General features: G+C 39.4%; 1 protein-coding gene across 1 annotated transcript in view; it reads right to left on the reverse strand.

The window, feature by feature from the left end:
• The window catches only part of FBXO3 (F-box protein 3), a 33,244-nt gene that overhangs the window by 9,092 nt on the left and 11,382 nt on the right, over window positions 1-12,770 (reverse strand). Inside the window, exons 2-6 of the mRNA XM_009286724.1 lie at window positions 11,994-12,068; window positions 9,546-9,635; window positions 6,091-6,254; window positions 3,428-3,542; window positions 730-934 (exon numbers count right to left, since the gene is read on the reverse strand). Coding sequence (XP_009284999.1) covers window positions 730-934; window positions 3,428-3,542; window positions 6,091-6,254; window positions 9,546-9,635; window positions 11,994-12,068 — 649 coding nt within the window. The remainder of the gene's footprint in view (window positions 1-729; window positions 935-3,427; window positions 3,543-6,090; window positions 6,255-9,545; window positions 9,636-11,993; window positions 12,069-12,770) is intronic.

Below are 12,770 nucleotides of genomic sequence, written 5' to 3' on the forward strand. Positions count from 1 at the left end.
CCCCCCCCCCCCCCTTTTTTTTTTTTTTTTTTTTTTACAAGAAACACCCTTTACTCGCCCTTTCTTTTTTTTGGGGGGGGGCGGGGGGGGGGAGTCATCAGGACATGGGGAAGGAGAGAGAGCACGCGCTAAAATCATTAGGTATAATATCCTTAAGCTTCACTAGCAACAATATGCCTATCTTAAAATACTACAGCGATAAGAATTATGTAAAATACTCAAATATTTATGTTCTACAAAGGAGCTGTTGAAGAGGAATTTGTTCTCTCGCTGGAGAGTAAGGTTTGCTTACAAACCAGGGGGTATCATTTATTGTACTACGTTTACATTTAACCTATCTTGGGGAGGAGATATATACAGATGCTGATCTTCCATAATGCAGAAGCTTTTCTTCCTTACAGAAACAGGGACAAGAGTATATACCTGCCATAGTTTGAACAAATTAAATGAATACCTTCCAATAAGGATGTGTGTTGCCCACCATCATGATCCTACAGAAATTGCTATGGCCATTAACAACTTCATGTGAATTTCTTTCCCTTACTAACCATTCCACTTGTGGGCTTTGATGAAAACCAGATGGCAACTCAGGGGCAAGTAACAAACTAATATGATCTCTCAATATTCACCGTATGCTATGTAAAATATTTCAGGTATCTGATAACATGCAAAGGGACACCATCAATCATTAGAAAAGTACATTCATGAGTATAAACATATCTTCCTTACTGGACATTGATAGAAGATCTCGTATTTATTTCGTCCCTCCACACTCTCCAGGGCCATGTATTGACTCAGGCCAGTATGAATGCAAAAAGTAAGAGGAAGGCATTGTTTCAGACCTAGCCTCTGCTGAAAACCTCCAGCCGCTGTGTCGATATCCAACAAGTCCTCAGAGCGGTAGTGGTTCGACAGTGCCATGCTTCCCATCAAACTTAACAGACAACAACAAAAAAAGGAAAGATAAACAGAAGATATGACTCACAATGCAAAGAAAGCTTTAAATCTTTTCTAAGCATTAATTCTATCAATGCTCTAGCTGCATATTAGGCTTAGACGAAGTCCAAGTCTAATATCCAGGTGCTGAACTAGGTTATTAGTTCACAACATCAACCATCACAAAGGGAGGCTCGATGGCTCTAAGATAAACACTTCCTTGTATGTTCTGTGCATCCCAAAGCACCGTTTTAAATTGTGTTGGTGATTCTCATCATGTCTGCAACTACTTCAAAGAAGCCGTTCACAGGTGATGCAGCTTCCTATAGTAGCATGATCTAATAATAACCAGTGCTCGTATCTCAAGTTTTGTGCGAGTTCATTTCAATACTATCAAAGCATCCGTGTTTTTTCAATTACAATACCAAGCTGCTATAGTAACAGTCATTGATCAAAACTACAGTGAGCAAGGTGCTCTATATGCTTTGGAGAAAAGCTTGAGAAGTAAACGAGGAAAATGACTATTGAGTCAGAGAGATTATAATCTCAGTATAAAAACTAAGGCATACAGACACAAGTAAACAGACATACAAGGAAAGAATGAGACAATATTCATCAGCATGACACGGCAAGACCATCAACTGCCTTTCGAATTTTTTCCTCTAGCTTTTTGTAAGCATCACAGCAAAGGATAGGATTTTTTTATTTGTTTGTTTTTGACAATAAGGAAGTGACACTGAAGACAGTAAAAGAAGCCTCTCTATAGATAAGAAAAGAATATATAAAGTTAACATTGATATGAATGTTGGGCTAGCTGAGAGCTAGGGTGAAAATAAAAAAAGCAAGCAACCCACACTCAATGTAATAAAGGGGCAGACAATGGAAGAATGATAAAAAGGGGTAACATGATCAAAGTAACCAACTACAAGGGCACACACTACAGCAGCGCACTTAGCAATAAGAATACACAAACCTGTAATGCACACCTCCCCACCCATACTCCCTTCTAATTTGCCTTTCACTGATGTTCTCAGATGTAAACTCTTGCAGATGCTAAGCTTTTACCGGTGTTATGAAAGCAGTGACTCAGGCACAAGCTGCCACATGTCGGCATGATCTAAGCTGCTCCCATCCTGGGCAACAGGTTCCATTCCTTGTTTTCCTTACGTAGTCTTGCTTGGAATTAGCATGTTCTGCAGTTTAAAAAGTGATGCTAACATCCAAACACAGAAACCTGAAGGATCTAACAATGACAACTAGTCCCGAATCTTCTCCATTTCTGACCTAACATGCCAAAAACTTGCTGGACAGACTTCCACTACCTACACCTTATCTCTCCAATATTCATCTCCCACAAGAAAGCAAGCCTGTCCCCAAAAGTAAGACCACATCTTCCACTCGCAGTGTGGCAGTCTTTCTTGCTCCAGGGTCCCACATGTCAGACCTAACTCATCCCCCAGTCAGTGCTCCAGCAACAAGGTTTGTCAACCTGCGTGTAAGGCTCAGGCCCTCGCTTTGAGGGCACAGCAGTGGACCACAGCCCACTGGCAGTTGCTCAAGCTGAAAGGCATGCCCGAAGGCGTATGTCTGCTCCTACAGCCCCATCCTACAGGCTCATCATCACAGTAGAGGCTTTGTGGGAGTGAAATAGTAGTAGGAAGAGCAGGAAGCGCACAAGCTGCAGAGCTCCGTTTGAAGCCTACAGAACTAGGGCAGCTATCTCCTCTCTAAAAAAAGTCTCTCCTGGAAAAGAAACAGAACTAGAAGTCATCCTTATGGTTGCATAAAACCATTTCCCATATTCCTTCTGCACATACAACTCTAGAATTGGAGGAAGCTGCACCTTCTTTATTAGTGAAGGTTTTGGTAGAGCAACATGAATGCATTGCCCCTTACAGACACTGCAATGATTTGCCCTAGCTTTCCATCTTTTGCTAATGTTTGCGGCACTTCACCAAGTGTAAAAGGAGATTTTAATTGCTGAAACTGCATAAAATTGTAAAATCTTCTACTAAGAAAACTTAATTTGCAGAACTGACATTTTGATTCTACTTAAAAGGACTACCTGGTTTGAAAGTTATTCCCTAATCATTTTAAAGATAAAACTTATTAAATAACGAAACCTGTAGAGTCCAAGAGGCTAATTTACTTATGTAATACAAAGCAAAACTTCAGAGGAGCAACTTGCAGTGGTGTGATTAAAAGTTTAACAGTTGGAAGTTTTAGTTATTACAAAAAAAAAGTTCTCACTATGAAAAAGGACTGAAGCATAAGAGTAATTTGAGCAATTAGAAATCTACACTGTTTTCAATTACTTCTAGAATTTACTATCTTCTAGTCTCAGAAGTGTCACTTCAAGCGGTTGCTCAGTTACAATACATTTAAATGCTTCATCTATCCTGTTCAGCAGACATTTTATCTTTTTAATAAATAAACTGTCCAAGAAATACAAAAGGAATTAATAACTTGGTATGTAGTTTTCGCTTCTTACCCAGGAACAACTAGCTTCTGTCCATTATGAATACGAAATGAACATCGATAGTCATCAGGGAGTTTGCAACCTATTTGTGCTTCCACAGCATCTAGATCTTCCTCCCGCACACTCTCTGTGTACAAAAAGAAACAGAGTATTAAGTGGCAGTTTTGGAGGGGGAAACGATTACTGCTTCTCCTACAAAACTCTCAAATTTAATGCTGCTTCACTACTCTGCCCCCAAGTGCCCAGTGTGCTGTTCCTGACAAAGGTGAGTATTAGAATTTGTGTTAAGACCTCTCCTATAAAATTTTATTTCACATCATTTCATCAGAGCTGCATGGCTAGAAATAAGGCAAAAACTAGCTACGTTCTAGACATAACAGCATGTTTTCAACTGCCAAAGAGAATTTCAAGTAGCCCCAGCAACTTTAGCATTATGGATTTTTTTTATGTTATCACAAAAGGAATATATATTTCAAAGTATTTTATATACCACTTATAATTCAGAGAAAGTGAACTAACAGACATACAAAAAGCAAGACAAATTCAGTCCAATTTCGCGACGCAGCTGTCTACTAGCATGGTCTCAGGAATCTTCCACTGATTAAATTCATGCTAGTCGCCAGAATCACTAAAAATCAAGTATTTCAAATACAAAGCATGGAATGTGTAAGTGCCTTGATCAAACGAACATGGACTCAAGTCAGTATTTGGTGACTTTATTGTATGCTAGGTGGCACACAATGAATACTACATGAATTTGAAAGGAAGTTGATTACATTAACTGATTACTTAATACAGCACCAAACTCCATCCAACGAAATCTCAACAGGCCTGACTTAAGCAGAAAGTATTCATAAAGTGCAATGAACCTTTTCCCCACAATATTGTCATTAGCTGACTGTGTCCCAGTTAAAACTTTTAGGCAATATTGATTTTACTCTTTCATCATTCTAAGGGTTGCTTCTTTCAGTTTCCAGTCCAATCAGTAACAAAGAAATGGTGCCTGCAGCCACCATTCGCCTGGAATTTGAAGCAATAAATGGGTTGTAACAAGGGTATTTTCGTATCATCATCAACGGAAGGGGGTGGGGAATAACTACCCTTACACCGCTACACACACACTTCAGGAGGTTTCCGCACCCTCACTTCTACCAAAGACCAACTGGGTGGCCTGTGTTATCTCTTCCAATCAAGGCAGTTTGGGTGATTATTTTTTTTTTTAAACTATTTTCATATTCATTATCAGTTTCATTTATGTGGCATAATTTAACAATTCATTGAAACAAAATCTTGTACAAATGGTATTAAAAAGGTGTAAGTTAAGGAAGAGCTCCTGCTAAAACCTGCCATCACTACACAAGTGTGGAAATTGATAATTTTAAATTTATTTTTGTCTTTCTGTATACAGAGAGAAGCTTCATTGCACCAAATTTTGATTTTGAAAGTAAAACTGTGGTAAAATCTCTTCATTTCAACACCTCCAACACAGATACTTTCCATTTTATTAACAAAGTATTTGACTGACAATTCAGTGGTTCTGTATACCTGAGTGCAGTCTGTGTTTTTGATAGAGCAGCATGAAAGTTACGGAAATGAAGGCATGGATATCTACATCCAAGTACTATAGCCTGTGTTACACAAGAGTTCAGGCTACATATAACCCTTTTGGCCTTTTCCTAAAAAGGCATTCCTTCACTAACACTCAGAAGAGAACTAAAAATTTTTTAAAGAAAACAGGAAGTATTAAGTTCTAACCACGTTCTGTTATTCACAAATACTTAGCAAAACTTAAGAATCCAGCACTATCCAGCAAGCCAAGAAACATGCAAGGTTTACGTAGGAAAGAGACCATTGTCTATACATTTCTCTTAATTTCACAGATCACGTTAAATCAAACACCTTGGTCCAAGAGTCAATTTCATACAGAAGACTGAAGTACAGTTGAAAATGCAAGAGCTACTTTGTCTCTATTCCAGAAAAGCCCAAACTTGCTGTATGTCTTGCTGTGGAAGATTTACGAACCGCAACACTGGAAGTACTTCAAGTATTAAAACACAAACTTAATTTGAAAACAGAATCTTGGGGGGGGGAAGGAAAAATTCTTTTTCAGCCACTAATTTACCTTCATTAGAGGAACAGAGTAAGACCTACAGAAGAGAAAAAAATTACTTCCTTTTTGTTTAGCTTTAGTTTAAAATGCCTGTTTTCATGTGAAAGTGTTTTAATTAGGTCTTAAGAAAATCTCACAAACAAAATCACACCAACAGGCCCCAGGTCCTTGAAGTAATGGGATTATTAAACTAAAAAATAATAATAAACAAACAGTAGAAATCAGTCATAGCAACCAAAGACAAAAGCAGTGAAAGTGTATTCATTTCCTGATTATCCAGAGATAAAGAAGATAGACTAGTCACTAGAAAAAAAAAAAAAAAAAATCTTGATTTCTTCTCTGAAAAGAAATCTTCAGAGAATCTATGGATCACTAGTAACTGGGCAAGGACTATACATGTGGTCTGATTTACTTATTTACTGGAGGGGAAGGGAAAGGACATCTACTTTGACTTCCAGGGCTCCAGTAACTGAGGCACACACCTAGGACCAAAGCAGTATGAAACTTTATAACAGACCACGTTGCGTCAGCCAGCCTACTAGAGAAAGCAGGTATTACACCGTACCTTTCAAAGAACCAATCATCCGAGGACACCGCTGTCCTAAGTATTTCTCTAGGTCATCCCAGGCTTTTTTCAAGGTAGCGTAGTATCGGATGTATCTTCCTAGGTCAGAGTAGGTACTGATGAAGATGGCTTTCCAGCTCTGATTTCGTTGACTTTTTTCCCCTCTAAGTGGACATGAAGAAAAAAAGTTCAAATACCAGCCTAGAAAGCTTGAGTTCTAAAACCAAGAAGTTAATATTTGTTATTCGGGAGAAACAGTATGCATAGTATTAAGCCAGGAACACTTTGAGCCACGTGAAGCTACACAAACTCAATTAATTCCGGCACCTATTCAACAGTAAATGGGTACCTTAGTACCAGGGGAAAATTTAGAAACGGTGTTCCTTTAAACAGAGTGCTGTCTATTATTAAATCTTAGAACTGGTAAACAGCTAACTAAGATCACATTTCACACATACACAGAGAAGACCTTCAAAAGAAAACAACCCACATTTTTTGATCTACTGCATTAGTCACAAACTCCTTTATTTACCCAATAAGAAGGATTAAGGAGTAAACCAGAGAGTTAATTGAGAACTCTGTGCGCTGATCTGGAAAGTCAGTTTCTTAAGGAATTAGCGCATATCCAGTTCTCCTCACAGGCACAACAGCAGCCTATGGGAAGACAGGCTGCCAAAAAAGTGCTGACTAACATCTGACAAAGGATGCTTGCCTCCAAATTGTAGCAGGCCTTGCATCTTTGTGCTAGGATATATTCCAAGTCCTCAAACTCCAATCAGCACGCTGAATCTAAAAGATTTAGTACAGCTTCGTACACCTAAATAAAAATGTAACAATTGAGAAGTCTTGACAACACCTTTAAGATCTCTTTAGCGCTAAGAAGGACAGAAGAACCTTACTTCTTGAAGAAGAGTTGAGGGGAAAAAAAGTAGATTAAGTTTAACCTGGGAAGTTAGATAAACTAACATCAAACCAAAGAGGTAAAAGAAAAAACCCAAAATGAATTATGTTGCAGCAGGTAAAAGAGGTTTCAGCACATTTTCACCCTCTAAATGTTATTTGTAGAAATTAACTACAGCCTTCATTACTCAGTTTTTCTTGGCTATGGAGAAGCCAGCATCTCAGAAACCAACCGCAGAGCCAGTTCTCCTTAGTAAAGCCCTATAACCCCCTCATCTTCCCCCATACACACACCAAGTTCCTCCTCCAAAGCATCAGGTACTCAGTTTGAACTTCGCATTTCCTTACCTTCTCTCCCTGCCCCCCACCGGATTTTCCTTTCTAGTTCGGATTCTAGTAAGAATATCGCTTAGGATTTTTACGCAGAAAATCTCAAGGCAAAATTTTACAAGTTGTGTCACATCTTCATAAGCCGCATATAATTAGAATATGCACAGTATGTTTACCTTCGTGGATTCAACTTTCCTTGCTGTTAATTTTTCATACAGTCCATATGATATAGATGACAAACTACAAGTTTGGAAACGTTTTCCTAAATTACCTCCCCCACCCACTTATGCATAATATCTTAACTCCTTATCACTAGCTGTTCTGCCATCTTAGGCTATTCGTGTAATACAAGGACCATCTGAGTAACAGAAAAATATATGGAACTGATCACTGAAGTCGTAGTTAATACTCCTCACAATTTACAATCTAAAAAGAAAGATACTGTCTAGAGAACAGGACACAAAGAGGGGATAAGCAGTAACAAAACTGGTTGCTAATTTACTTCAGTCAACCCCACTAGCTTTCTCAGCTCTTGAGAAAAGCATGCTTTTTTAGCAGATGTGGATGGATACCTTTACAGTTAGCTTCCACTTAACAGACATCCTGAGTTTAATGCAAGCAAGCAGAACAGAAAGTGAGCTTTTTAAAAAATAAGGCACCACCACCTCAAAAACCACATATGTAAAACTTTTTACACAGCCCAATGTGACTTCCCCGGGAAAACGATGTCCTGGAAAGCACTTCCAAACACATGAAAGACAAGAAGGTGACCAGGAGCAGTCAGCATAGACTTACGAAATAATGCTTGACCAACCTGATAGCTTTCTACAATGACGTGATTCACTTGATGGATGAGGGGAGAGCAGCAGAGGTTGTTTACCTCAAATTTAGTGAAGCCTTCGACACTGTCTCTGTTAATATCGTCACAGAGAAGCTGACAAAGTACGTGTTTGATAAATAGATAGTGAGATGGACCGAAAATTGGCTGAACGACCAGGCCCAAAGGGTGATCAATTGGAGGCATGTCACTTGTGGTGTACCTCACAGCTCAATACTGGGGCCAATACTATTTAATATCTTCATTAATGACCTGGATGATGGGACAGAGCACACGCTCAGCAAGTTTGCAGATGCTACAAAATTGTGAGGAGTGGTTGATGCAGCAGATGGTTGGGCAGCCATTCAGAGAGACCTCAACAGGCAGAGGAGAATCTCCTGTTCAACAAGGGGAAATGCAAAGTCCTGCACCTGGGGAGGAATAACCCCAAACACCAGTATACACGGGGAGCCGACCAGCTGGAAAGCAGCTCTGCCAAGAAGAACCTGGGGGTTTTGGTAGACACCAAGCTGATGATGAGCCAGCAACGCATCCTCGCAGCAAAAGAGACCAATTGTATCCTAGGCCACAATAGGAAGTGTTGCCAGCAGGTCAAGGGAGGTGATCCTTCCTCTCTAGTCAGCACCGGTGAGGCCACATCTGGAGTACTGTGTCCAGTTCTGGGCTTCCCATTGCAAGAAAGATATGGGCATACTGGAACAAGTCCAGTGCAGGGCCTCAAAGACGATTACGGGACTAGAGCATCTTCCACGTGAAGAGAGGCTGAGAGAGCTGGAACTCTTCTGCCTGGGGAAGGCTCAGGGGGATCTTATCAATGTGTACAATTACCTGATGGGAAGGAGTAAAGATGGAGCCAGACTCTTCTCAGCACTGCCCACTGATAGGACACTGGACACGGTCCTGGACAACCTCTCTAAGTGACCCTGCATGAGCAGGGAGTTGGACTACAGGATCTCAAAAGGTCCCTTCCAACCTCAACTATTCTGTGATTCCAGCCACGGCTACCCTTGACACAACCATCCAGTTGTACCCGTCATCATTACAGCACTCAGAGTATCACTTTCCTCTGTAGAATATTTGGTGTCTGATAAGGTCAAGCTGCAGCTTCTCCTTCAGCCTAGGCATTAACAGGGCACCTCTTCTCTACCCATCCAGGCATTAACAGGCACCTCTTCCCTCCTCATCCATAAAACTTTTCAACATTTGTACATTCATGAAACTTTTTTAGGAAATCAACGTTTTTGATATCTCTAACCTTTCATTGGTTTGAAGCTGGTGAATACCAATTCAGTCTTAGAGTTACCAGAAGTAATATGGACATAAACAGACAGCACAATAACATAAGCCTCATTTTCATAGGAAAAAAGCTTAAAACAACCACACTTACTCTGAAATAAGCCAGTATTTCTTGCAGTGTCTTTTCCACAACGGATCATGGCTTGATAGCTGGTTTAATCTTCGACTTAAATAGCAGCAACTATAAACATAAAATCATTAAATTTGATTGCAAAAGAATAGTAAAATAAACAGGGATAAATACCGACAGTATATTACACATTGCATTCTCATGAAATAAATACAGAGTTTGAAAGTTAGTTAGCTGTCCTTTTTAGAGTTGTGCTTACAATGGTTAAAAGTCTTCATTATAGCTGTGTAAGTCACAAACTACTTTTCTACACACTTCGAGAACTGTCAGCAATTAAGTAATTTTGTAAAGCAGGTCATCCTGTAGACCTACGCCATCGTAAACATTGTCTGAAAGATTCCGGGCGTGACTCCTCTCCACCAGCGGTAAGCATTCCAGTAGCACAGGCAAGTTATTATGATTTAAATCACCTTCTTATCTGGATTGTCAGTCTCTACCTTATCTTTTCCACTGTTGTCTTACTACTGAAAGCTCAAACAGTAAGCTACAGAAACTATACAGTTTGAGTATTACAAAGTTAGTTTCCACTTTAAGTTGTTTAAATAACAAACTTCATGACCAGAAACAAAGACAGACACAGGAAAAATACAAAGGATGATAGACCTGGAAATAAGTACTGCAAGCTGACTCTAATGAAGACCATATATAAGCTCTTGCCATTACATTACAGGTAACATTGCTACTTCAGCAAGTTAAAAGAACCATATCCTGCACTATGCAGCATTATTGCAAATGCAGTATTAAAAAACCTGTAGGACATAGGTCTAAAACTGTCCTCAGAAATCATTTAAGTTGATCCTTGCTTGATGCAAGGAGATAGCAAAAGCTAACCTATATTCCTGATGCCTGCTAACTTGCTCTTTAAAAGCAGCGATGGAGGTGCCATCAAATCTGTGCCCCTATTTACTTTTACGGTTACAAAGCCTTTCTGGAATAGAATGTACAACTGGTATTGACAGCAAAACATTTCAGTGTATTTATATGACTAAGAATCTGCGGCAAAGCATCAGCAACGTGAAGAGCAGTAATACAGGGAATGATTGTGCTATTCAAAGATTCATAGAATTTAAAAGAAATTATTGCCTCATTCAGTCTAACCTGAACACCAGACAATAAACCTTTTTTTCTTCTGTGTTTGAGCTGAATTGTCAGTTATGCTTTAAAGAAAACTCCCCAAAAGATACCACCAATTTAGATGTGGCAACATCACTTCCTCTGGTAGCTTATTCTAACAGTTAATGTGTGTGTTTTAATGGCTGTGATTAACATCTAAATACCCCAAATGAGGTTACCCAGCTTAAGCTTCCAGGTACTGCTTTTTGGGTGTTTCTCAGTGTAGTTCAGAAATTGGCAAGTAAGAAAGACCAACAGTGTAAATGGACATAGTTACATACAGAAGTAAAGATGCCTCTCAATATCATCTTTGATAAGTAAAATCAGCCAAAGGCCAGAGCTGGAGAAAACACCTTGCACTACGACTACAGAATTACTCGTATTTATCTGTTCAATTCAATCTTCTTTTTCTTTTCCCTCCCCAATATCCATTATAAGCTGTTTAAACTAGAATTGTATTCGTATTTCAAAACCAACCTCAACAAAGTAAAGTGATTCTCCTGTATGCCCTGCCATTATCCTTCCCCCAACCCTGCAATGAGACAAAGACATAAACGCATTCACTTCAAACCTTGACATTTGGCCATGTAAGAACTTCATTCATGACATGGTGATTTTTTATTATTTTTTGGGGGAAGGGGCGGTGGTGGAACAGAAATAACCTGAAGTCAAAGTCCTTACAGAAATCTATTATATTGGTGTTTATCAATCAAGCCTGTAATTTCTGGTAGGAAAGACGTCACCGTGGCAGCAAACGCCATCAAAGATGCAATTAAAGCCATTCTCACTAATTACATACATATTTCGTCGCCTGCCACCTTTCCATTACTTAAGGGCCACCACCAAGCTAACCAACCTGTGGAATACTAGGGAAACTGTAATGTTTGTAATGGTCAGAGGATGTACATGCCACTAAAACAAATGTAAGCAAGCTAGAGATTTCATCAATAAATGCTTTGAGTGCGACAAACAGCCAGTTATGCAAAACTGCCTTTACTGACCTTATAAATAAGAAACCTACACAGTACTTAATTGTCCTTGCACAGCAAAATCTATCTCATTTTGTCAAACACATAACAAAAATAGGTAGTGCCTTTACTACACCATTAGCAACTACTACTAAATCATCCATACTGGACTTGTAATAATTGCTATAATATTTGCTTATGCTTAATCTCTTTTTTGCTGTTATCCTAACAGAATTCTCCTTGATGTCTTTAGCTTTCTTGACTAATATTTATGGGGGACCCCCCCCCAAACAATAACCATTTTGATAATATTCTATTTTATTCATACCTATTCTTCCCTCTTTGATTAAACACTGCGATTTCAATCACTGCCAGTGCTTGTACTTCGTTGGTAAGGTTTTCGCTAAAAACACACTCTCATCTTCATTCTATGACTCACAACTCTTCAGCCATCCAGCAAACTGTCCAAGAGGAGCCTGCAACTTTCATTCATGTTTTTCTGCCTGAAAAGTCGTCCTGTTTCATTTCGTTTGGTTTTCCTCAAACAACAGCTCATTCAAATAATTGAATATATTTACTGGCAACAGGACCGCCCTTTGTTTGCCCATAGATACACAACAATTTCAGAGAATTACTGATTTCACAAATTCAGTTATTGGTTCATCTCTAAGTTGTACTTCAGCTACAAACAAAACCGACATATAACGGGAGAGAGAAAAACATCGAAAATTCCCTTTTGCTTAAAAAAAAAAAACAAACCAAAAAAACAAAAAATCATTAAATAAAAAAAAAAAAAAAAAAAAAAAAAACAGGCAAAAAACCCCGAAGAACACCACTGTTTCTGGAAAGGAACAAGGAACTACCATACGTCCTCCAAGAACACCACTGTTTCTGGAAAGGAACGGTGCTTTACCATACGTCCTCCACGCAGCAGCTCCTCCAGAACAAGCCAAACCCTTTTCCTACACGGTGGCGAGCGCTTCGGGAGTGCTTTGCCCGCTGTGCCTGTAACAGCCCTCCCCAGCCCGCTTCCCCTGACCTTGTTTGCTGGCACAGCGATCCACGCACCGAAAAGTTGTGCAACCCCGAGCCGCCGGCAGCTCCC

Source organism: Aptenodytes forsteri, unplaced genomic scaffold (genome assembly GCF_000699145.1).
Source record: "Aptenodytes forsteri isolate BGI_AS27 unplaced genomic scaffold, ASM69914v1 Scaffold252, whole genome shotgun sequence".
Taxonomy (NCBI): domain Eukaryota; kingdom Metazoa; phylum Chordata; class Aves; order Sphenisciformes; family Spheniscidae; genus Aptenodytes; species Aptenodytes forsteri.